Source organism: Amphiura filiformis, unplaced genomic scaffold (genome assembly GCF_039555335.1).
Source record: "Amphiura filiformis unplaced genomic scaffold, Afil_fr2py scaffold_26, whole genome shotgun sequence".
Lineage (NCBI taxonomy): Eukaryota > Metazoa > Echinodermata > Ophiuroidea > Amphilepidida > Amphiuridae > Amphiura > Amphiura filiformis.
Window position 1 is genome coordinate 867027 of NW_027305490.1, and position 27888 is coordinate 894914.

At 34.7% G+C, this 27888-nt stretch overlaps 2 protein-coding genes across 2 annotated transcripts in view; both read right to left on the minus strand.

Annotated features, from left to right (window-relative positions):
• Window positions 1-8493: 8493 nt before the first annotated feature.
• Window positions 8494-27794, minus strand: LOC140143705 (uncharacterized). The gene is made up of 11 exons (XM_072165518.1): window positions 27691-27794; window positions 21796-21879; window positions 19857-19982; window positions 18731-18797; window positions 14905-14949; window positions 14314-14385; window positions 13141-13204; window positions 12405-12503; window positions 11481-11684; window positions 10601-10657; window positions 8494-9143 (listed from the first exon to the last, which is right to left on the minus strand). Exons 2-11 carry the CDS (start codon window positions 21836-21838, stop codon window positions 8985-8987), a joined length of 936 nt encoding a protein of 311 aa, XP_072021619.1. The 5' UTR covers window positions 21839-21879; window positions 27691-27794; the 3' UTR covers window positions 8494-8984.
• LOC140143706 (protein crumbs-like) overlaps window positions 27693-27888 on the minus strand; it is a 29351-nt gene continuing 29155 nt past the window's right edge. Inside the window, exon 5 of the mRNA XM_072165519.1 lies at window positions 27693-27807. The gene's annotated coding sequence lies outside the window, so the exon portion shown is untranslated. The remainder of the gene's footprint in view (window positions 27808-27888) is intronic.

Here is a 27888-nt window from a genome sequence, read left to right on the forward strand (position 1 = left end):
TATTTTCATTTTAGTGTATGGGTATTTACTGTTTTTAAATAAACTGCAATTTTTCCAAATTTTTTACAAGGTTGAAATTCCTGGAATCTTGTGTATACTATAGTCTGCTTCATAACATCTTTTAAACATATTTTTCTGACTTTCCCCCCGTTATTTTTCCTGCCCTTTTTCCATCATGAAAGCAACCTACATTAGAGATCCCATTCAAGAGATGAAAAATGTAAAAATTGCTGAGAATCAAACCAATATTCTGGGGACTGTGGGATGAATTTTCTATCAAAGTACCGTCAAAAGCTATTTTTTGTAATTCTTTAAGGGGTCAGATGTAAATTCTTTCTTGGCAAGAAAGGGATGCTCTCATCCCATACGAGGCAGGGGAGGTTTGCTGGTTGTAGGTTCTGTCATGGGAGCTAGGGGACCATCAGCCCATGTCAGCATCTCCCTGTGAATATACATGTACCTCCTGGATTATCAGATCAGTGCTATACTAACCCATAAACCTTGTGTGTATTCTATGGTGTTTTGGGCCAACTTCTGGTGGTCACCACCTCCAGTTGCTTAGGTAAAAGTGTCATAACTTTTCCTTGACTCTTTTCCATTAGGAAAATTCTTTTGTATGTCATATGTGAATAATAAGGAAGTTATAGCACTTCCAGTAAATGCATTTCTAAAACTTGACACTCACTTGCCATGTTTACAAATATAAACATACTGAACATACACATTTAAATACTAGTAAATTCAAACCAGAGGTACCATCAGGGAGACTGAATAAGTAGCAGCACACTTCTAAATTCTATTTTCTGAATATTTATTAGAATAGCAATCATGTAATCAATATAATCAAAACAATTATTATTATACAATCAGATTCTGCCCAAATATACAAATTACTTCAATTTCAATTAGCAAAAATACAAAAACAGTTATTTCATGAAAATATGAACTTCTAACAATTTGGACTTGTAGCTTTATTAAACCATTAGAATGTATGACAGCTGACATTATACAAAATGGCATACATTTTAGTCAGGATAAACTGTGTACTGTTTGAGTCAGGAGAGGCACCAGGACCAGGTATAAGATGGCCTCACTATTTTGATCATTTTTTAGTGTTTTGATAAAAAGGTTCTTTTTGCCAATTGAAGCCTACCTTCCGGTCACAAAAAGACATGAACTTGAACATTTGTATAGGCTGTTTGGTATGCCAATTACCCAATACCTCCAGGTTCCTATCCAGGGGTGCTATACACTGTCCAATACCTTTATCACAATTCTTAACCTCTAACGACTTCACCTGGTAACGACCAGGGTTATATAACTTTAAAAGCCAAAATGGCTTCATAACTTACAAATTTAAATCTGGAAAAATATAATACTCTAGAACAGCACATAAACTTACAAATACAACTTTATGATCTCCTTATGGGTACATAATTGAGTAACTTCCACACTATTTTCAAAATGAACAGGTAATAAAAGAATGAAATAATTATCTGTGTTCTGCAAAATTTGGATTTGTCTTTAGTCTCTTCAATTGAGAAAGGTATGACTTCAAGATTTGTAAAGACAAATTTAGCATTTTACTCCTTTGCTTTACTTTTGCCTTTAAAGAGCAATCACTGTAACATATCTATCATAGCTCAACCAACCATAATTGATTTAAAAAGTAAGATTTGTTAAAACACATAGAACAGATCACTTCTGATTATTTAGCATTCAGTGTTCATTACTTAATGGACTATTCAATGTTGAAATCTATACACCACCTGTGGAAGACATAACCTTAATCTTCCATACAGGGACGGGTGCAGATTTCAATCGAGTCGCCCATTTGGTTACCCCATTTGAAATTCACATTCCCTGTGTGGGAGATTTAGGACATGTCTTCCATAGGGGATTTATGGAATAGTCAAATTCACTGTGATTTGTGAACAAGTGTGAAAACCTAACATGAAAGTTACCTCTTGTACCCAGGGCTGTCGCTAGAGAGGGGTATGGGGGGGGAACCCCATACACAGTTTTTGTCGGCATAAATAGACTGTTGTCGTCAAAATCATGTGATTGTCGGCAAATGTAATCAAAGCTATGTGATTGTCGGCAAATTGCAACAGTCATGTAAAAGATTAATGTGTTATGAAATGGTGCTGTTGTTACGTAATAGACCTATTATGTTATAGTAGTTTAATACTAATTTAAAAACATTTGACCGTTACCCCCCCCCTCCCACTTTTTAGATTCTTGAGCGCCGTCCTGGCTAAAAAATATTTGGGTCTACAATTCACAAAATATTTCCGTCGGCAAAACATGCTGTACACCCCCCGAATCATATTGATCTAGCGACGCCCCTGCTTGTACCGTATAGCAAGAATTCACTATAACCTGTGGTCTGTATTGTCTATCATGATCATAATCATCCTGACCTTCTTACACAATGTTATTTAAAATTAGGTAAATTAAGCACATGATTGAATAATAATTCATTGTACTATGTCACCATTGTTTTCATACCTATTTTTGAGTTGGAATATTATATAGTGCTACAAAACTAGATTTGTTTTTTTATTTCTGTGCATTATCAATCTGAATCCTTTTTTAACTTTCCAAAAATAATTAAATGAAGTGAGTAAGAAGGCCTACATACAGTACAACAATCAAACAAAAATATGTCCAAATATTGGGCAAAGCTATCTCGAGGCCTATTACAGCGATAAGTTATTAGAGATCGTATAGCAATATTAAGGGGTCGGATAGCAACGTTTTGTGGGACATGAGAGAATATCAGACATATCAAATGGCATGCATTCTTAATATGAGGAATGTCCTTCTGATATCAAGAAATTTTGATTTTTTTAAATTGGCGATATAAAACACATTTTATAGCAAATGATTAAAAATTGTTTTATTATTCATATTGGTGATGCAAAATGAGTCTGATGTCGATCAAAATCAAATTTCAGTTTTCAATCTCATTATATGAGCCATTCTCAGAGCTTTATTTTGCTGAAAATCCCATCTTAATTAGACTTATGATTCCAGAGATATGGCCATTTTAGTGTTTCTCAGAACAATAAAATACAAAGGAAGTTGAATACTATTATTGAATATATCTCAAAAGCAATATTCCCGACATCCGACTCATTTTGCTTGATCGCATCACATTAACAGTCATAAATGTAAAATTAATATATCTACTGATATGTATTTAATATTTAAGTAACTGGGAGGAAAAGCCGACAATCATTTAAAAATTTTGACTTTTCGTATACACATTTTTTTCCCAAAAAGATTTTGTAGGTCTTTTGGGGGAAATGTATATCTTTGACATATCTGATGTGCTCTTATGTCCCACAAAAATACTGTGCAAACGTCGCTATCCAAGACCTAAATACATATGTACTTTGAATCATTTAATATGGGTTTTATATGTCCACAGCTTGAATGATTAGTTTTGTATGGATATCCCCTCCTTACTTATATGCCTATAAACTAGTAATAGGCAACAGTTATCAGTCCAGTCCGACTGCCTGATCAGGAAATACTGCCGAGTAGGACCGCATGTTGCCTGCACAGGCAACATGGTATCCCACAATGTAATGCTCTATTTCAAATAGAGCATCTTTTAATATACCGTTATTTCTTGGTTTAGAGTAAAGAAGTAGGTAAAATATATAAAATTGTTTTTTTTTAAAAATTATTTTCCTCCTGGTGGAATTTTTTTCGCCCCGGTGAAAAATTGTCAACTTACATGTAGATCATGTGTGTCAAAGAAAAATTTCCACCGACCTTTTATAAAATCACCATGAACAATTTAGTCTTTTGTCTGTCAAATTCGGAAGGGTTACCAAAGCCTGTGTTGCCTGCGCAGGCAACATGCTGCCCTACTCGGTAGTATTTATGAGTATTTCCTGATCAGGCAGTTGGACCGGACTGGTTATTTATATTATTATTATTATCACCACATGAAAACACTCATTGTCATTTACAAAGTTAATCATCACATATTATATTTTGGTGAATCATCAACAACATCATATTTTATCAAGTTTGGTGATAATCTCCTCAGATGTGCCTTATACATAAGGTTGACATTCCAAGCAAACAATTTTCCCCAGAAACATACTTCAGTGATGTCAGCCTTTGGATGAAAGATCCACATGGCACTGTACCCAAGGAGATTGTCAATTTGGCACTAAGATAAATTGGTTCTCTTTCTATAGTCCATTTAAACTTTACGATAAATTGATTCTCTTTCTATAGTCCATTTAAACTTTCTTGACCAGCAAGAAATAATGGAATAAACCCCTAAAAGGTTAATGATATCTTACTGATCACCTGGATTGAAAACACAAAGCTGAAAGGTTGCCTTTTCTGAATATGTGCATAATAAATAGGACAACCTTTGTATTTACTATCCAAGCCTGCATTAACCTTTTCATGTTTCTTCCATAAACAAAATTAGATTGTACAAACACCAACAATAATACTGTATTTCCCAGTCTATATGGCAAATGGAGTATGAACAACACCTCTAGCTCTATAGCTGACTGAAAAATGCAGTTTCAAACATGACCAGAAGCTTGATTCCCAGGTGCACATTTGCGACCCATCCAAGGAAAATATACCTTCAACTTATATTTTTCAACTTAATTTTAACAACTTAATTTTAGAAAAGGCAAAAATGAATTTTTTCATGATACCATACCTTACAATAATGAAGGTTTGATTCTTAAGTTACAATAAATTTAGCCAACATAATTCTTATGTTTTTCTTTATTTTTGAAGCTTAGTTTGTCTATTTCTCAAAACTTTCCAAGCTCAAAGGTACTCGTATATTTGCTGGAATGGATCACATATATAAAACTGATAACTGAAACTGTATCACCAATTATAGTCAAGAAGTTGAAACTTGTACTAAAACATCATTGGATGTGATTTAGTGGTATATGACCAAACAATTATTTGTTTGGTTCATGCATGTGGTATTACAACTGCAGCATATAGCCTGAAAAATACAGCGTCAGATTAGTCTATTAAACATGTTAAATTTAACATTCAAACAACAGATTATAAATCACATTTATTATTTAATAACAAAAGTTTGTCAATTATTTCAAACTTGAGTTGCAACATGATTAAGTGAAACTTTGGTTTCAAACAACTCATGAATCCATATTAATACAAATAATGCATTTAATGCAAACAGTCTATAACAAAACACAAACAAAATTGAAAAAACTTCATAAATATATTCTATAAAGGTTAACACAATATTAGTAGATTCAGAAAGGCCCAGGGATACAGGTATTTGAAAAAAAAATGAGACTACACCCACTGAAAGAAGTGAAGAAGGAAAAGAACAAACCTTTTTCACTTGGAATGGAGTACTTGGGAAAACTATGATAATTTGAGTTCACATGCTCTCTTTAAATTTTCTTGATTGAATATTCAATCAAAAAGATTGATTTTTCAATCTTTTGCCGATGTCAGCAGTTAGTGACAAATCTTTTTCAGTTGAATGGTTTGAATTTCCAATCTTTTAACCAATCAAAACAAGTAATTGTCAATAGATTTAGCAATTGTAAAAATCTTCTTAAAGAGGAAGCCCCACCAGAGCAGTTCTTCAATCACTGACAAGGTTATCTCTGAATTTGACTGGTGCTAATTGATGTATTAATGTTATTACTCTCTAAATGTAAAAGAGTGAAAAACCACTCTGAATTTCAGAGTGAATTTAAGTTAGCTCTAAAAGAGTGGGTTTTAGCTCTAAAAGAGTGAAAACAGTACACATAATTTCACTCGCGATTTCGAGTGAGCCTCACTCGCTCAAAAGTGGCGCAAAATCTCACTCTTTCTTGGAGTGAACTGTCAGCCAATCAGAAGCGCCAAAATCGGCCGATGTTTGTTGAACTTGTGTAACAAAATGGCGAACAGCGTGTGAATGAATGGCGAAAAGAAAGCGGATTTGATGAAGAAATAGACAGCATACTCAATAGTGATTACATTTATGTGTAGGTCATAACTCTTAGCAAGTATACACTTGGTCTGGAGACAACGGCAGCAGTAAGCTTAAGTCATATGTGAGCAGTTTGTTACCGCCCAGTGCCGGTTTACATGTACGCATATGTAAGCTTATGTAGGTTACGCCGCATCACGCTTCTCCAGACTGTGACCGTAAACATGGTATTTGCCAAGTGTTATGTCCTACACCTAAGTGTACTCACCATTGAACAGTTTGACTATTAGCTTCACTAAATCCATAGTTTTTCATCATTCATCCCACACACTGAAGTTCGACACATTGTGTATGTGCTTAAGCTTTAGACCAGTTCAATATTCCTAGACTGGGCCCTACCTAACCTGGGGCCTAGCCTCACAACAATTTAAAGCACATATAGTAGCTGTTATGAACTGCTGTGATATTCTTGTATATAAAATAGGCCTAAATGAATAAATAAATAAATAAATAAATAAATGCTCTTTTCTGATTCACTCTTTTCCGGAGTGATTTTTTTCACTCTTTCTTGAGAGTGAGCTTCACTCTAAAAGAGTTGTCACTCAGATGGCTCTTTGAAAGAGTGAGATTTCACTCTTTTTTGAGTGATTTTTCACTCTTTCACATTTAGAGAGTAAGGTTACACCTGTCAAATTCAGACATAACCTCGTCACTGATTAATTTGATAACCAGGCAGGTTTGGTTCACCCAGAAGAACTGCTATGGTGGGGCTTCCTCTTTAAGTTGAAAAAGAAAGTTCTTTTCCATCAATTTCATCATTCATTAGTTGGTGGAATTCAATCAGTTTTTTTTATGTCCTGAAAAGTTAGAATCTCAAATTGCTTCCAGGGAAGCATGCAGGAGGTCTTACATTTTGAAGAAAAATAAGAAAAATGAATCAAATCAATGAAGGTAACTATTCCTGATTAAATATAATGAATACAAAGCATAGTTGGAACTACACTAAATTGGTGAATACTAGGAAGGTTGAGTCTACAACTACTTTGGTTAAATCTAGAGAAATAAAGAAATCAGTTTGCATGGCCTGACTAACAGATGAAACAATTAACATTTCTGGGTTCTACCTTCATGTAAGGATCATCACAAATTCTAAGGTTTGGTTTTAGGGTTTGAATTAGGGTTAGGGTAAGGGTTAGCCCGAGGGTTAGGGTTATAGGGTTAGAGATAGAAAAAATTTGGGATGCTTACATGAAGGTAGCACCCACTTCTGCTCATATTCTCTTGCATCATGTATTACATTTTGCAACATAGGGCCTATTCTACAACAAGACTTCCCACATCTTATATTATCATCTGAGAAAAATTATGTGGTCAAAGATGAAACATTATTTAACAGGTATATAGGTGCTTTTTAAATGAATCTCAAACAGCTTGAAGTTTTTGGTCCATTTTGTGCATCATTAAAACTGTTAGAGAGCAAACTGTCACCACAAAATGGACCATTTTGACAATGTGGCTATGATGACCTGTGTCGTACAAAATGGGCACATTCCAAAGTTCTTACATCAAATATCTGTGCAGACTTAATTAAACATCGTTCAAGCTATAAACAATGTGAAACAATTAATTGTTCTTATTTAATGATACAAGAACCAATAGGTCTTTTTTTTTAAATCTTTGGCTCAGCACAAAGATGGATGTGAAAATACAAAAATGTAGAAAAGTCAAGTGTGATTGAGAAAGGCCAATATGATACATTATACTATTGTCTACATGTTCTCATCTGTCTTAGCACTTTGTGCTCACACAAAGAGTCAAAGGAGGTAGGCCTATTTGACTGTTATCTTAAGATTGTCATCTCAATGGTGAGAAATTTATGGAATTGTTATAAACCTTGTTCTTTTGTGAGTTGATAAATTATAAAGAATTTGTCGCCCATAATTTTCACATGAAATACATTATACTAGTTTTACTATGAAAGACCTAATGTTGAAAGTGTGCCTCTTTCTACAAGTTCAGAAAGCTTTTGTATAAATTGTGGCATACTTTTGTTTCACTTCCATTAATTGTATTTATACAACTTATAAATAGGAAGAAAAATGAATACTTAGAACAATGCTGCCAAGTCTTAAGCAGCGCAGACAACACTACTCACAAAAAATGAAAAAGGATCAGAGACTGATAATTCTTGTACTTATGGTGCTGACCAGAGTGTTTTCAGTGCCGTGGGATGTCAGTACTTGGAGGCGCAAGTGTTCAGTTGTTTGAACATTACTGAACAAAATGGTACTCATTATGATTTGCAATGTTAATGCCGTTTTTGAAAAATAAGTCTGATCCTTATTTTGAGTAGTGTACATGGTGTATGTGGATGTGACTTGCATACAGAATTTTATACTACGGAGCATGTTTGATCCATGAAGGAAAAGTAGAGACCATTATCACTAAGTCCTTCTGCATTTTATGTAGCTATCTATTTGGCATATGCATGAAGAATCCAAATATTGGTCTACCGCATGCACATTTCATGGGCACATTTCATGGCCACCTGCCCCTGCATTCAATGCCTGTGACCTGCTATCACGTGATGAATGTAAAGTCACAAGTTGGTAGTTTCGAGAAATCCTGGCTGACTGAGTTGATATCCTTTGTTTGCTCTGCACCTGTACAAGCCAGTAGTATGTCCTTCGTGAATGGCCCATTGTGTCCCTATTCACAAAGGACATACATATTACTGGCTTGAACACAGCTAGGGAGGTAAATTACAAGTGAAATTCATTTCATCTAAATGGGCCGCTCCATTGTTGTTGACCACACCGTTGAAAAGATCTCAAGTGCATGGCAAACGAAAAACACCAAAGCAGTAGCCAGGACGTCTTGAAACTACCAACTTGCGACTTTACGCTCATTTCGTGGTGCAGGTCACAATTACTCAGTCATGGCAGAATGAGATTTTCAGGATTTTGATCCATTTACCTTTATAATCTGTGAATGAAAGTATTGCGTGCATTGGTACATTAGAAAAACCCTAGTATAAATCGTCATCTCTGTAGAGGTTGATATTTTTGGTATTTCCTTCGCTTGTTCCACTCTCATCATCGCTGTCTTTTGAAACAGAGTTGTATGATTGCCGGCTTTCTAAATTATTTTGTTTTGCACATGTGTTGTTCAGCTTGTTCATGTTAATCTGTGAATAGAAATATTCAAAACAAAACAAAGGTTTAGTTAATACTGCTCTGCATAACAATTTAAACTTTTTTTATGTAGTTTCTTGACATTCTTGCGCTAAAAGCATCAACATGTGATGTAAAATGAAGACAAAGTTGTAAAAGGTGGTTTTCACACTTTCATTTATAGTGTGGTTGTTTATCATTTTATTTAAGCCATATTAAGGGATCTAAAATGAGCATTTATTGCGTTTCGACAGTATTTTTTGTGGGACATGAGAGCACCTCAGACCTATCGAATTGCATTCTCAATACGAAGCATGTCTTTCTGATATCAAATAATTTTCATTTTTGAAAATCACAATATAATACAAATTTTATGACAAATTATAAAAATTTGATATTTTTCAAATTTTTGATATATAACAGTCCTCAAGTAAATTATATAAATCTAATGACATATTCTTAAAGTGTATGTAGCAGGGAGGAAAAGCCGACGGTCAATTGAAAATTTTGACCTTTCATATTGAAGATATGGATTTTTTCCCAAAAGACCTAATTTTTTTGGTGTTTTGGGAAAAAAATCCATATCTTCAATACTGAAAGGTCAAAATTTTCAATTGATCGTCGGCTTTTCATCCCACCTACATACACTTTAAGTATAAATCATCAGACACATAAAGTTTACTTGAAGTACTGTTAAATATCAAAAATATCAATTTTAATGATTTGCCATAAAATGTGTATTAAATTGCGAATTTCAAAAATCAAAATTATTTGATATCAGAATGACATTCTTCAGATTCAGAATGCAATTCGATGTCTGATGTGCTCTAATGTCCCACAATAAATACTGTCCAAACGTTCATACCCCAGCCCTTAAACTCAGACTCGGTTGTTGTAGTTAGCATTTTGATGAGAGGTATATCAAGATCACTACATAAAACTAACACTTCCCTATCAGTTTTGAATCTAATTTATTACACTCTTAGAAAAGCTGTTAGAAAAATAGGAGTGAATAAATATTGTACACTTGCACTTGTGTGCAATTTTGTACACTATACACCAGGTGCGTAGCAAGGTGATAAAAAATTATGAAAAAAGCTGCAAAAAAGTGCAAGAAAGTGGTATGCACCTTTTTCGATGTTACGCGCTGTGCGTTCTCGTCTTGCAAGATTGATATATTTTCTTGAAGGTGGTTGTATTGATATTGGTCAAATTTGCCAAGTATTTTTGTATATTATGAAAAATAGCAGAAATTGCAGAATTTCTTTGTTGTGTTTGAAAGAAGTTAATAAATGCAGATCCCTTGTTGCTTGAGAGATTGGACACAATAATGCACTTGCCCTGGATGTTGATACGTCCAATGCACTGCCCATGTGGGGCTCATGCACTGCACGAATCAACATCTCAACAAGTGATATGCATTTATTAATCTATAACATAACATAACCAAAATGTTAAGAGGAACACTTACCCCTGCTGGTGTGTTAAATTGATCTACTGCTGTCTTTTCTGATTTACTTCTTTTAACCTGCATTTAAAAGGAGAAATGAAAGAAAACATTTGGATGTCTCGCTATTCATACCCATTACAATATTACAGGCCTACCTGTGATTTGTTGATGTGTGGCTTGCTGTAGTCATTGTAATGTGTGATATTATGGGCAATTTTCTATTTCAGTTATTTAGCTTTTGTTTGATGTCCATAACATTTGGTAGGGTTGTGTTGTTATCAAGTTGGTAATACTGGTTAAATTTGTCACTTTTGGACAATAAAATGCCTTTGTTTTGAAAATAATGGCATGATATATCACGTATAATGCAAACCACAAACTGTTTTGTTTCTTTCAATTTGATATTCAGGGAAGTAAAATGCAAAATGGAGTCCCTTTTAGCCAACTTCAAAAACTATGATTGCATGGACAAAAACAGGAGGTATGCATGACCCCCTGACTGACTGTTTAGTGTGATGCTCCTCAGCTCTTGTTTATTAGTCTGGCATTACTATCTTAATTAAGCGACAAATTACCGTAAAAACTTGATAGTTAGCATATTTGCTTACTATCGAGTGCTTTTGGAAACATGAAATTGTACCAAAGTCTGGTGCTTTACCAACTGAGCTAATGGGGTTCAGACACACATTTGCAGGTTTATTTGTTCGTATATAACTATGTGTATCGATGATGTGCTCAAAACCCTTTACACTTTTGTCGATGGGGCTCTTCATGTTTGCTTGTTTTTAAAGCGCTCGATAGTAAGCACATATGCTAACTATCGATATTTTTATGGTATGGTAGATGTCACACTACTGAACATTAAAAACATTAATTTTCAGGAGAAATAACTTGTACTTACAAATATTATAATAAGTCCTGCAATGACTGCTAGTACTAATGTAACGCTTACAACCACACACACCGTGACCAGCAGTGAATGTGTTACAACTGGCTTGTATGTTTGGTTTTCTTCTGTTGGCTCATACTTGACTAACTGCACAGAAGTTGGATCTACATGGAATGCATGACCCTCAAACGGGAAAATATAATGACCTGAATCCAGCTGAAATGAAAGAATTACACCAGAGAAAATGTTACCACTTTTGCTGAGTAAACAAACTAGCAAATACTACAAACAAAATGCAATGAAGTATTTGATTTAATAGTCTATGACATCTTGTAACTACTATATGTACGCCCCAAGATTCCAAATCATACTAGACTCACACTTCTTGGGTATCTGCCTTGATAGCTCAGACTCAGAGATAAGACTGATGCAGAGTCTCAGTGGTCCTAGGTTCAAATCCTGGTCATGGCTGATTTTTTTTCTGTGGCTAACTCAATTGAGTGGAAGAATAATTTTTGATCATAACAGTTACCCTTACGTACTAGGCAATCCGTAATTCACTACTACTAATAAAATATACTTCTGCATCATGCATGTTGCTAGAGAAGAGGGAGAAGTATGATGTGGAATCTGAGACCTACAAAATTATCATGCTTCAATGCTATAAGATTCTATGGTTAGAGTGCTGGTCTGGAGTACCCGGGGTTCAAATCCATGTCTCTTTCCTTGACCAATTTGGAAAAAAAGGAATAATTTGTGCTCATTTAACACTTTAACCCTATTTGAATTAGCTCAAGTGTTATAGTAATCCTTAATTGTAAGTACCTGTTAATATAATAAGTCAAAAGACAAAATGAAATTAATTGTGACCAGTGTGGATAGTTACTAACTTTTGTCCAATATAAATGGGGTATTAGTTAACTCATGAAAACTTACCAGTAATACTACATTGGTTGCTGCATCCTCTATATCTGCTTCCACATCAGCAGTTGCAACTAAATTGAATTCAATATGAATACTACTACCAGCTGATATCTGAAATAAAACAATCAGGTGTGAAAAAGAAATGTGATTTGATCGGACTTATCTGGGTCAAAGGTAATTGTGTTTCATCATCTTTCACAGTAACCAAGCATGCTATTGCTGAAATCCTTATAACCAGTGGCGTGTCCAGGGGGTGCTTTGGGGGCTAAAACCCCCCCGCACGTTGTTAAAAAATCATGTAAAATTAGCCGTTTTTAGCCACTAAGCCCCCCGCAAAACTCTGAGAGCCCCTCTGAGCCCCCCCTGCAGGAACAGGTCCTGGACATGCCGGTGATAACTCTATCATACTTGGTTTCAAACTTATCAGCTTTTACAATGAGCGACTCCACACGAGATTGGGATCCGCATCAATGCAACTCCATAATAACAAGTGTCTACACAGCATTCCAATCCACATTCGGGAAATGATCGCGTAGTGAGCGCATTTCTTGTGTGTTACAGTGCGTGCACTCATGGCACAATGCTGTCTGCGCAAACTGTCACAAACAAGAGAAGATCCTCATCCCAGGAGTGTGCATTGATGTCGATCCTTCCCATGTAGAGTCGCCCATTGTCATTATCTTTTGTATTTCATTGTTGCATAGACTTTAACTTTCTCATGCTCTCTTTATTTTGAAAAGAAACGTACCTGCATATCTTGTATTACATTTCTACTTATATGAATTGATTCTGCTAGATGTAATTCAAATGCACTGAAAGAAAAAACAAAACAAAATGGAGCAGAAAAGAAGCAGTTAGTTTGACACTAGTTATTGTGACATTTTCTACAGGTCATGAAAAGTAATAAATATATCTGATTATATACCTCATATATAGATTCCTGTCATCTGATTGGTTGAAAGTGCAGTCATTGAATTAACTATGCCCGCAAAATGAACTATGGACCGGTCCATGGAAATGAACTATGGACCGGTCACGTGCGTCACGATCAAACTGCGCGTTTTCCCAGCGTAAAATGATATTACGCACGCGTTAACGTTTTCACGCTATAATTACGCAGAAATCGCAGATTGTAATCTGTGTGCCGTTCGCATTGAAACTATTAATTTCTTTTCCCAAAATCGATGCTTTTAACCAAACAGATGACAAGAATCTTAAGATTTGGTATATAAAACAAATATTGACTGCTTTTTATCGGGGCATGGTTAAAATTATAGGCCCTCGGTGATCTCAAAACCATGACTATGTCCCTCGGCTACGCCTCGGGACATAGTCATGGTTTGAGATCACCTTGGGCCTATAATTTTAACCATGCCCCTCATAGCAGTCAATATTTGTATACTATAATGATAATCTGAAAGTAATAACACATCACACAACAAGCTTATTGTAAAGCGTACTTTTAGCTACTTCACAAGACACAGCCATTATACTTTTTCAATAACCTACATTTGTGTCCGCATATTTAAAAGTTGTTATCTGTGATTAGATTAAACATATCGCGTATATTCATGAGGTTATGAATTTTCAATAATCAACCATTTCTTTTCTTTCCCTGAAAAAGCAATTGTTTGCTTTTGCCTTTATATGCAATGTACTTAACAACTTCATGTTTTGCATTAATACCTGATACTTCTAGATTTTGTTTTTTCTTTCATTGGTGGCTATAAATGCCAAGTGGTCTAAAGTGAGATTTACTCTCAAACATTGCATTATTTTAATGTACTTGATGCCACTTCAAGACTGCTCCATGTTTTATTGATAACTATAGTCACATATCTTCATATTTTGATAACATTTTCACCAGAGAGGGTTTTTTGTTTTAAATTACAGTCATAAACATGATAAAGGTGCAACTTACTTTTTGAATTTCGCTGTTCTTCCTGTGAGCAATGAGAAATCTTCTGTGAAATCAAGCATCACTGCTATTGTGCTGAAATATAAATGAATGTTTGGATTATAACATGTGACATATCACCCAACTAATCAATCTGAATGTGTTGTTGTTGAGCGTTAAATATAGCTATAACAAAACAAGGAGAACCTGTTAAGAGGGTCTGGCATTGCATCAGGGAATCAAACCCAGGCTGCAGTGGTGAGGGGTGAGTGCAGAATGCCCCCTTGAAAAATTGCTTTTGTCTGAAATCAGGACAGAAACCAGGGGACAGAAAGAACAAAAGTCAAATCAGCCCCTATTGGGCATGTTGGGCCTTGTTTTTCATTCAACTGGGACAAACTGGGAACGATCAAGCTGGTCACGCACCTGCACCAACCAGTCATACCTTCAAATATATTAATTGATTGTATGATCTCAATTAATCAATCAATGCAATGAAGCATTACGTTAATTAAAAAAAGAGATTAAACAAAGAATTATTTTATCTATAAGTCAATAACCAATCACCCAGCTAATCCAACCATGCAGCCTATCATTATTTTAATCCATACTTACCCACAAAATTTAGTTGTACATAGCCATGACCCAAATTTGCAATGACTGAAAATAAGAAGGAAAGAAATTATTAAAAACTGACATAACTGATGAGCTACTATATATCTTTGTGAATATTCTGAAACTAGAGAGCTACTACTAGTATTTACTTTAGTATAAATGCCCAAAATTATTTGTAAGCCATTCAGGTCAACAAAACAAGTCACATTTGTATCAGCAGAAATATTCCCCCTTGTATTTGATTTGGTACCAGGTTGTGCATTTATACTCTAACATATTATAGTTTTTTATAATGATTATTCTTCTGCAAAGTAGAAATGATTTTATATCTAAATTAACAAATCAGGGGAAAAAGGAAATTAAACACCCCTAGTCACAAATCTTTAAATTGTCCAGCTCAATTTAAGCTGTCCCAACATTTTGCAAATAGGAAATGTTTACATTTACATACAGGGAGCCCTCATGCATGCATGAGCCCCTCTGAATTGGTACAGGTATGAGCAGGGACAAGTGATTTGCGCGGAACTTTTTTCCCGCACAATCTCCGTGCAATTGGATATTTTTTTCCTATGGGCAGGGATACATGATTTGCACTGAAAAAAAAGTTCCGCGCAATCTGCTATTTTTTTTCGCGCAGATCACCTGTCCCTGGGTATGAGAAACCGGCAAGTAAATCACATTTTAAAGTTATTGTCTTCACTGGAATTTAAAAAGGCCTTACAATTCCCAAGTTTCTTTAATTTGAAATTGTCGTTGGCAGACTTTCATCAAATGAATATTGTTGACAACAACATTGTAGAATATTTCTGTCATGGCATTATTTTACTTGTCTATCTAAAAAGATGAGTTATATCAAAAGTGTATACTGCACTGAAAAACTAATAATATTTGTGTATAGTTATTTTTCGCGATTTGGAGTGAGAATAACATTTAGGCCTATAATTTTGTTATTTCCCTGATTGTCTAATCCTGCCCTATATACTTTCTATACATTAAAACATAATTTGCGATGTGTTAATTTCGCAGTTGGAACTCTGCGAAATTCATGAAAAATAAACCCTCACAAAAATTACCGTTTATACAGTAGTACAAGTAAGCAAGTTATACTAATAATATAACAACCTTGCAATGCTTTGAATCCAAACATAAGGAAGTAAAGTACAATTGACTCTTCCAAACAAATAATTATTTGCATGATGGCAACTCTCTGGAAATAATTTGCAACCTTGCATAGCAGATATGTGACCCAATGTACTGTATGTTGGGATTCATGGATAACAATTCTGCCACAAAATATTACTGGGGGATACAATGCACTATATTTCATCCAAGCTCATCCACATCAGATAAATAGAATTCCATAATCATTAGCTTAACCCTGTGTGCTAGCAAAAAATCCAAAACATTTATTGCAAAATTCTACTTGGCTTAATTGGCTACTTGCCTACTTGACTTATTTGAATAATAAATCAAGAAGATTTCAAATATTGGAGACAAAATGACCATTTTTGGCAACCCGATTCTACAAAATATACATCTGGTTAATGGTTAATTTGCTTGCTATGCTATACAAATCTTTTTCCAAACAAACAGTTTTTAGCCTTTCTTGATGTATATCAGACCAATTTGAAATTTGACAAGTTAATAACAATTTGCCGACTACCCCTATCATGCTTATAGATCTTTGTGGACAATTATACTGAATACTCAACTCAACTCCATAAGTGAACCGAATATTCTATTGTTATAATCAGTAGGCCTATATTAAACTGTCACAAGGTACCCCTCATTATCACAGATTTCAATACATATCCCCAAGTTCAACTATCACCTTAGGCGAACTGTTTTGTTACAAAAAGTGCATGATCATTCAGTGTGTCCACGGAATGCTTCATGCAATTGAAGTGAAGATAAACCATTTGAATCAATTAGGGAAATAGATGTCTTACTCTGAATAACTCTATAGTAGGTTTGTCACTTGAGTGTCGGTGAACATAATAATGGGCGTAATAAATATCTATTCAAGTGTAAAGATTTTAAGGTAGTTCATGTACTTATTGGCCTACATATGTGACTATAATTTGCCTCAATTTCCTTCTCAAATAACAAATTTACAACACTGAACAACATTATTTTATTTTCTATTCATCCTGTGGAGGTTTTAACCCCCTGAGCACTACCTGCCGATCTAACATTGCCTAACATTCTAACAATGTTGCTGATTGGGTTAATTGATAATGAAAACTTCTTTTTGGCCAATCGGCAGGTAGTTCTCATGGGGTTTAAAGTTATGTAGCAAGATAGTACAATCCTGTAAATATTTATACCACAAAACAATTTACAAACCATACTTAATTTATCATATGAATAATTTATATAAAGAAACATATAGCCTAATAATTGCAAAATTTGTCAAATATGGTACACACTGCCAATGTTGCACTTTTATGAAAATCTGCACAAAGTTCATAGCCTGATGTTTATCGTACCGTCTGGATCAATCCTATCTAATCTTCAGTTATGCATAGCTATGAATTGAACTCTTTTTAATGATCATGAAAATATTTTATTGACTACATTCACAATAGAAAAATGCTTAACCAAGTGAACCTGTGGAAAGCAGTACGTGCAAAACGGTTACCCTGGTAAAAATATGACTTTAAATAAGAATAAATAAAATTGAAAGTATTAAATACCCTGGTTTGTGATCATACCATTTCTTACATTTGATTATTATTTTTTTTTAACAGTGTGGTTGAGAAAATCCCCATTAATTTGCAAATTGCTGGGAAAAATCAACACCAATTTGGTTACAATACTAACAAGGCCAGCCTGTAACTAGTAACCCTTTTTATGAACATACATTAAAATAAGTCCAAAAAGGCCCTAATTTGGAAGGAAAAAAATCACACACTGTCCATTTGTGAGTGGGAATGTTCAAATTTTTAAAGTCAATTTTTAGGGGATAAAGTCCAAATTTCTATGCAAGCAGATTTGTTCCAAAAACTTAATAAATACCCTAGATATGCTACAGGCCTGAAAACACCCGATCCAACCACTCTACAATCTTAAGAATAGCTATCATGTTCTGTCAAGAATTGCAAAATCATATAATTAGAATACCTACTTAACGTACTGCATCATTTGATAATATCGCTCAAAGTCACATGATAACCCCTTAATCGTTCCAGGGGTCCTTCAACTGCTGTGTTCTATTGCCAAGTGTTTAGAAATCCATGATTCAAGCATACCCATTGCAATATATAACAAGTTTTCAGTTAAAAAATCTATTGTTTTGACTTCTGATAATTGTATTTGTTTATTCTCTCTCTGAATTTCATAATTTGTGATTATTTGTACACTGATTAGATCACATCAGGTCAAATTTACTGAAAGGCAAAAAAAAAAAAGATGGCTTGCTTGTTCTCCGCCAACTGACCCTAATCTGGAAAATTCAAAAACAAGTTTGTTTGTTTGTTTTATTGTGCAAATGAACACCGACCCTAATTTTGGTAATTCCAGGAAGGAAAAAAAATTCTTTCAACATTTTTGACATCCTGATTTTTTTTACAGTTTCTACACAGTTCTAAACTGTTTTGAAAACATGAATGAAGTGGTATATAGTAGAGAAATCCCCCAATTCATAACTACTTGGGCTATTTATTAAGCTGAATAAAGGCATAGAGTCATGCTTTGGCTATTACCTTTAAATAAAAAAATATTTAAAAATATATTTAAAACCTACTGACCACCCAATTCTGACAAAGTTGTAAAAGTCAAGCAAACTATCTTTTGTTTTTTGCCTAGTTTTAAACCAGTTACATACCATTTATTGCACTCCGCAATGCGTATTTCTCCATGTATATAAGTTTTTCCATTATAATAACAAACAGCTGTGGAGGCAAAACAGATCCATAATCTTATTTCATAATTGTTGTTTAATTGTTAGTCGATTAGTGCACTAATCTAATATCAATTTCTAGGCTTACAATTATTAGAAAGATAACATCAATATCAGTGCTATGAAATTAGTTATAACAGTTGCATAATAATTAGTAGAGCAGTTTTCTACCAAACAGCTAAGAATTCAGGCAAGTTGTTATACAAGAGGAAGTAGGTTTATTTTTACAAATACTTGACTCCTGTGTAATGGCAAATGGACTCATATTATATGAAAATATATAGATCTTCCATGATTACAAGCTTCAAAATAATACTATAATTTGCACAAATGCCAGGTTTTTATAAACTATAGGGCTTAATTAAAAAGAAGAGTATCTCTAATGTTTTTGCACTAAGGCCAAAAAAAGATGTGTGCTTGCCCTCAACCGACCGACCCTAATTTTGGAAATCAGAAAAAGTTGTTTTTTTCTATTTACTGTACAAAAGAATACCGACCCTAATTTTGGAAATTCCTGAAAAAGTGTTTTTTCTCAAATTTTTGCATTCTGAAGATGTTTAAAAAAATGTATTTTAGAGCTTGTGTTCAACATTTTAGTTGTTTTGTAATGTTAGTTGATTCATTTTGACACCAAAAGTGACTGATTTTTCATATTTTGATCCTTAATTGATAAAAACAGTAGAGTTTGCTAGTAATTAAAAAAAAGACGGAAAAAAAGAAAAGAAATCCCGACCGACCCAATTGTTAAAATTCATTTGAGGGCAAGCAAACAATTTTTTTTCTTAGCCTAATTGGCTATATCTTTGTGTTATTGATTTTTATTTTAGATTTCATATTTTGATCAACAATTTTTTTTATAAGTTATAATTAGTAGCAAGCATCATATTCACCAATCCATCAACCGAGTGAACAAGGAATAGTGATACATTCCGAAAGCTCTCAGGTGAGCAAACAAATAAGCTTTGAGTAATTGTTCAACTTTTTTCATCAAGTTATAATTATATTTATTTTATTTACTGTTTTTGATATATGAATAAAACTTTTAACGCACCATGTAGTTTTTGATCGCAAAGTCTCCCTGTATATCCAATGGCACACTCACACACGTAGCCATTAGGGTCATCGGGTGATGTTGTACAGCTTCCGCCATTCTGACATGGTTGACTGTTACAACCAACTAAAGAAATAAGGGAAAATGGCAGCCATTTTGAATAGTGAATTTCTGTATCACAGTTTACGTACCTGACACACTGAGAATGAAAAGTTATTCAAATGTTCTGACTGATACAGTTGACCATAAGTTTTTAGGAAAAGTGTTACTAAGAAGTGCCAACCTTGCATGCTTTTAATTTCTTTTACCTATACCCACAAATTTCTATCAAAGAAATGTTATAGTAATGAAATATTAGACATGCAAAAATACATTATCAATGTTGATAGAACAGGGTAAATAACTGAAGTACCTGTTATGTTATAAGAATACAGAATTCATTGTAGGCATGCAAACAACACTGCTGAAATTCATATGCATCAAACAAAATGAGGATATGTCATGCAAGTTTTTGGCTCTTTTTCAAGAAATTAGTAAAATTAAAAAAATATAATTTTCTTTTATCTCCAGCTAGGACTAAATGAATGAATAGGATTGAGCTATGTTTCATTTGGCAGAACTTGATTATATTTTTTTAATCGCCAAAAAATAGTGCTGTATTTTTCTGGAATAGGGAGTACCACTGATATACATCATTGGTGACAATTGTCCTCTTTTTGCTTGATATATAATTTTTTGCATGGCATTATCATATTCACTATGTTCACATCCTTATTACAAAGTATATTAGCAAGATTTAAACAGCACATCAGAGATCATGATAGCAAGCAAAGCATAATAAAAAGAAAGCTACAACAATATAGAGAGGTTAGCAAAAAAACATCTTAATAAATTTATGAAAGCTCATCTATTAGACATGACAAGTTTGTCACTAACATGGTCAGCTCAGTCTGATATCTATACGCATCTCCTGAATTGACTTTGGTGTACCTTTGGAGAATCTGTGGTAGCTAGTGTATAAGGCAATTCAATCAAACTACCAGTCAGAATCCAGTGGTCATAATCATAAAGGATGTACACCAAGGAGCAAAACATCCCTTTATCAACAAGCAAAACTTAGTTGTTGGTTACTAAAAATGATTCTCTGAGTTATGGCAAAAGTGACAAAAGATGTATTCAATATTTTTATTGTGTTATTGGTTGTTTGTGGTAAAATATTAATGTTTCGTTCAATAAATGATATATATTTTGCTGGGATATTTTGTCACACACATTTTACACCTACAGTGTGCTAGATAAGACATATGTGACACGATCTGGTCCATGGGGGCCAAAGGAGGCATTTTTGAAAATTGAGTTACTATAATTTGTACCTTGTAGTAACATTGGGCTATCATATACTGAAAACACCAAAGGTCTAGCATATTTGGTTCTAAAGTTGTGAGGTTTTGTGATGCATATTTTTTAAAATCTATTTTATTGTTTTTTACTCCATATTTTTGCCTTTATCTCGCCTATGGCCCCCATGGACCAGATTGTGTCACATATATAATACCAACTGGTTCATCCTCTACAGGCAGGTACCGTATTGCATTAACCGTCTAGTTAGTTTTGCCACTGATTTCTCAGCAAATTTTAACAGAAGCTTTACTTAATATAATATTAAGCAAGCAGCACAAGCACCATGCACAAACAAATAACAATAAAAGCTGGCATAAACAACCTTATGTTAGTTAGACAAAATTCACATCCACATTTATACCGTTTCAGAAGCATGCAAAAGGGAAAATATTACAATAGATGATAATGGAGTCAAGTAATAAGAACTCAGAATCATGCAAAAAGATTTTATAAAGAAAACTAGCGGGGTATCAGGAAGACAAGGATGAGGCTCATGCAACAATGCGATGAAATCGTAATCGTGAATCGTCAAACTCACGCATGCATTCGTATCCTGTGGTGTCGTTAACTTCTTTGCACATGCTGTTATTTCCGCATGGTTGGCTCTCACATGGTGAGAAATCTGAATGTGTATGCCAACAAGCGCATACAAGTTTATGGTGTGGTTCAAGGGAGGGGAATGGAAAAAATCAGTTTATAAAGTTAGTAAGTTAAAATATGAAAATAATATATGAAATAAGGCCATCTTAATTTAATAGTTTATCTCAAAGCCCTTCCCTTCCCAAGTTGAAGATCTAATGCGGAATGTGTGGAAAAATTACATTTCCAATCCAGCAGGAATAGCACGCAAAAATTGGGCGATTTTAGTCTTTTACTAATGCGAGCGGGCAAACTATTAAATTAAGATGGCCTCAACCCAAAATATTTCTGATTCAACATGCACATTCTGATTCAACATGCACATTCTGTTGATAAAATGTATAGGTATTGATCAGATATTAATGATTTGTGCAGAACTAATTCAAATCCCTATTTCCAGGTTCTGCAGTGCATATTATGCTAAACCTAAACCTGTTCTTTCTCTACTTCAACTTCAAGCCACCATGGCATATACCCTGCCACCTTTTGAAGCCAAGCTTGCAACATTTGCCCAACGTGCAGTTCTTCACTTTTGTTCATGGAAGCTGGAATTGTGCACACATGCATGCACATTGTGACATACCACCTACCCCCCCTCTCCCATACACGCACACCACCACCACACCCCTACAGTACACACACATCATGTGTAAATAATCCTTTCCCTTTTTTGACTGGTTTTAGTTCACTTCATTTTGGTTCTAATTTTGGAAATAATTTTTTTAAATATGTGACAAGATCTGGTCCATGGGGGCCAAAGGAGGCATTTTTGAAAATTGAGTTACTGTAATTATTACTTTATACATACAATAATAATATGCTATCATTTACTGAAAACACCAGAGGTCTAGCATGCTTGGTTCTAAAGTTTTTTGATGTCTATTTTCTTATGTATTTTATTGTTTTTTACTCCATATTTTTACCTTTATCTCAGTTTCAAATTTGCTACCTTTGACCCCCTTGGACCAGATTGTGTCACATATTATACTTCTTGTTTTGGCTCTCCTTGTGTCATCAACAAATTATCTTGTCCAATACTAATGAGTATTTAATTCTGTATAAATGTGCACTCTTTATTTACATATGTAATCATTCCGACTTATATTGTTAAATTGTAAATGAGAATTTGTATTTCATTAACCTGTTTTTAATTTGATAAAATGTTGATAAATTCGAATCAATTAAAATTTAATTGAATCCTTATGCACAAATGCAAAATAATATGCACACAAGCTTCTCTTTTACCATGTCTTCTGTCTATGCTCTAACACCCCCACACACACCCCTACCACATCCCTGCTATTACTAACACTTATCGGGTCTTGAGTCTTACATGCCGATGCAACCAAAACCAATTAAAAACATTTTTGCTGAGCTCCACTGGGACACATACACTAAATTACATGTCTGTATCTCTTTAAATCTCAATGTTTACGCTCACTGCATTTTGCAATCCAATTGAGCTTCAAAACTAAATTAAAATATGCTGTTTCACCTGCATAAGATCGAACACAAACCAAGGCTAAAGAATTGTTTGTGTTAGTCATGTGCACATTGGTACAATATCTTAAGATACACCATGCACCATGATCCTTAATACAGTGTGATTCTGGCAGAAATAACAAATTGCAATGAGTAGTTCTTAATCAGAAACCTCATATATAAATGGTGCAAGGTGTGGTGTTTGTAGTGGCGCAGCCGTGGGGGGGGGGGGCAGATTGCCATGGACATTTTCCAGGGACAAATGGGGATGAAAAAGATAAAAATGTCATTAGAATGACTAAAAACAGGACAAAAAATTGACAATGGGGAAGAAACTTGGGTTTTACCCCCCCCACACACAAGGCTAGCAATGTTGCTGAGTGTTGGTGAAAGTCCAGTGATCACTCATTTCCACTACCAAGTAGTATGTATATGCATACTTGACTGGACCCTTGAGGGTCCAAGACCGTGGCTATAATAGTTTGGCCGGGTTTAAGAGGCAAGCAAGTAGTTTCATACACTATAAAATATATATAGTCTTAAGGTATTTGCTATCATGTGATCATAGCTGACGGCCCTTAGATACCGTACCATCCCAACATTCATTTTGGTTGTTAATTTGATTGCACATGCTTCATTAAATCTGTTATGCAGTAGGAAGGTCCCTGTAGTGCTGCAGTCTGATTTTCATTAAAATTAATCTGCCAAACCACTCTTAATACTCTATATCATTCATTCAAAATGCACACACATTCCTCTACCTACGCCTGCCCCGACCGCTGACATTATTGCTTTAAAACCGAGGACGTCTGAATTGACATTTAATCGACAAACCAAGGACCAAAATTTTGTGTATGATACACAGCTAAGGTCAATATGTTTATTGCACGATACAGAGGACATATCTCAAAAATGCATTTAGTACGCAATTGCGACCTACTGCAGATTGCAAACTGTGGACTGTGTTCATTTGCAGTTAGGTCTTCGGTTTAATAGTAAAAGGTCTTGTGTGTGGCCAGGGTCCTTGGTGCCCCTACTTATTCATTCATTCATTCAATCATTCCTTAGCAATTTGCAAAATTGCTAAGGTCTGTTTCTGTCAAGTTCTTTGTTGCACATCCGCCATCGGCGATGTGCATTCTTTTTACCGCGTTCTTCTTCTTCTTCTTTCTTTCTTCTGTCAACACTATGATCAGCCATCGTAGCCACATGCTTTCAGGCATGTTGACCATACTTGGTCAGTATAACTGCTTGGTGGTGCCACAGATGTCACATGATCAACTTCCGGTCAAATGTCATCCACTTCCGGTCAATGGCCAAAACTTGGATTTTCACTAAAATGCTACTCCTCCCACATATTACATAGCACCGTGGCGTCACTTACACACATGCATCATCTATAGCCAGTGTCTAAAAGTTATACCACAAAATTGGAATCAAAGGTCATTAAGGGTCACTTCGGTAAAAGTCTGAAAAATTTGTAAAAAATATTCAAAAAATCACTGTCTTTACAAATTACATAGCAGAGAGTCGCCATTAGCACACATGCATCGCTACTAGCTAGGGTCTTTAGGATGCCTACAGTTTTGGGGTCAAAGGTCATTAAGGGGTTACTTCCGGTCAAAAACTAAAATTATCAAAAAAGTTTAAATTTTTTTATCTCAAAATGTAAACAAACCAGAGTAATATACCCATCATACATGAATTAGTGTTACATGGTGTATGCATGGTATTTTTTATTTTGGGGGTCAAAGGTCATTAAGGGGTCACTTCCTGTTTTAGCTAAATAACTTCAAGAATTTTTATCTCAACAACTAAACATAGTAGAATTTTTTAATTAAAAGTGGAACAATGCATTTTGTCGTTGTATATAAGGTTTTATTTTCATTGAGGTCAAAGGTCATTAAAGGGGTCAAAAGGTCAATAAAAAAAAAAAAAAAATCATAATCCATGTATAAGTTCCGATAAAGCTGAAAATTCACCAGGAATATTCCTTATGACATCCTAAGCACTATGTAATATTTTTGCGGGGTCAAAGGTAATTAAGGGGGTACTACACCCCTGCACAATTTTGTGCCTATTTTTGCGTTGTCTCAAAAATTGTAGTGCATTGGTGACAAGTAAGATATGTTTATTATAGGGGCAAGGACTACAACTACTGCGCTGGAAATTTTATTTCAGCACAGACAACGGTTGTGGAGTTACACTAAAAAATGAGGGAAAACCAATATTTTATCAATAAATAAATAACTACTTGCCTTGAGTTGCTGAATTTTCAGTGCAGTAGTTGTAGTCCTTGCCCCTATAAAATACATATCTATCTTATCACCAATGCGCTATAATTTGTGAGAAAAATGCAAAAATAGGCACAAAATTGGCCAGGGGTGTAGTACCCCCTTAAGGGATCACTTCCGGTTCTCACAGATTCGGAGTCATAACTCATTTGTCACTGCTGGCTGTGCATCCTCGCGTCGCATGCAGGCGAACGCAATCAGATCTCGTTTACATTATTGATTTTTATTTAGGGTCAAAGGTTATGAGGCGTCACTTCCGTGTTAAACAAAATACCTTCTAAAATACCTGGCGGTTGTGCATGCTCGCGGTCGCAGGCGGCCGCAACCATATCTAGTTTCTTTCTTTCTTTCTGTCAATCTTATAATGAGCCACTGTAGCCTTATGCTTTGAGCTATGTTGACCATAGTTGGTCATTAGGACCATTGGGTGGGGGGACAAATGAAACATGATCAACTTCAGGTCAAAGGTCATCCACTTCCGGTCAATGGCCAAAAACGTGATTTTACTAAAAATGCTACTCCTTCCACAAATTACACAGCACGATGATGGCACGTTGGTACATGCATCAGCTATACCCAGTGTCTAAAAGTTATTGTCCAGAATCGGGGTCAAAGGTCATTAAGGGGATACTTCCGGTATATGACCAAATACCCTAAAATGCTGATGCTGTCGCAAATATATATAGTACAACAATGTTACTTGGTCATCAGGACCAATAGCTGGTGGCACAAATGTCACATGACCAACTCAAGGTCAAAGGTCATGGAAAGGTCATTATGGCCGAAATGTTATTTTCTATTATTTTTACTAAAACTGCTACTCCGTACACAAATTACACAGCAAGATGACGTCACTTGACACATGCATTAGGCTTGAGGTCAAAGGTCATACGAAGGTCATTATGGCTGATGTGATTTTCTGTTCTGTTACTAAAAATTCTAAGTCATTCCACAAATTATAATATAGCATGACATTATTTGCACACATCCATTGGGGTCAAAGGTCATTGGGTCAAAGGTCATTGGGTCAAAGTTCATGTAGGTATTACTTCCAGTATGTAGCAAAATACCTTAGGAAGTCGCACTATAATAGCGCATGACCAAAGTTGCACAGAAATATTTACATGAATATTGAATAATTTCTGGTTAGGCCGAATAAAAAAATAATCATGTTTCGCGTCTTCTCCCGCTTCCTTTTTTGAGGTTTCTCCAATTTATATTTTTATTTTTTGAAATTCAGTTATAACTTGGTTTTGTGATGATTAGAGGAGGCCTATCTCGTTGAACAAGATATAAAAGAGGCCTTCTCCTTTTTCCGGGCATTATTCTGTGCGCTAAAACAATTCTAATTATGGGTATTTGCACCAATTTTACGATAAAAAATAAAAAGCCCCCTCTTCATCCTTTTTGAAACATGTTTTTTTATTTTACTTGGCCTTATCAAAATGATTTCACATACTGTAATATTATGGAAAATAATTATGTAATATAATTTATGATTATAATTATAATACTACAAATATCTGTTCATACATGTATATTCCAATGAATTATACATATGCTGGACCTTTTGAACTTGCATATGCTATAGGTGAGCTAACAAATTAACCTTGGTCTCTAGCCAAATTCCAAAGTTATAGTGCATTTCAAAAAAGACCTCTCAGTAAAATCAGCATAATATACTACTGCTTACATGCATTCATGCTATATAGCTGGGCTAATTAGCTATAGGCCTAGTTAATTAGCTATTGCTAAGGTCGCGTATATGTGTATGCGCAGTTAGCTCTAGTTCATTCTTTCTTTGGTAGAATTATTGAGATATAACCTGCCTTTATAATTCATCACCTTACAATCCCAGCTTTGCAAAGATAAATTTTAAACATACTAATTTAATTTCTAAGATTCCCTTTTAATTGCAATCACCTATTAAAATTGATCAAATGCAATACCAACACTGTCAATAATAAAATCATGTGACTCCTATATCATGCAACTTTCCCGCGCGACAAGTGACTTACTTTCTCTAATTTCACAGAAGTTGCCTGAGTATCCCAGACTGCATTCACAGAATTGAGTGTCGTCTGCTTCGTAACAAATACCTCCATTGTGACAGAAATTTGAAGCACATTCTGAGGCTGTGTTAGAGAGAAACAGGTCAAAGAGAGATATTTAAAATAAAAAGAATTGAAATCTGTACAAGAAGGAATACTCCATTA

Coding starts and splice junctions, on each gene's coding strand:
- LOC140143705 (XM_072165518.1), bottom strand. CDS start 21,838: ATGTGCAAAGAAGTTAACGACACCACAGGATACGAATGCATGC. Junction 14,386..14,904: donor TGTACAACTAAATTTTGTGG/GTAAGTATGGAT, acceptor TTTATATTTCAG/CACAATAGCAGTGATGCTTG. Junction 12,504..13,140: donor ATGTAATACAAGATATGCAG/GTACGTTTCTTT, acceptor GTTTTATTTCAG/ATATCAGCTGGTAGTAGTAT.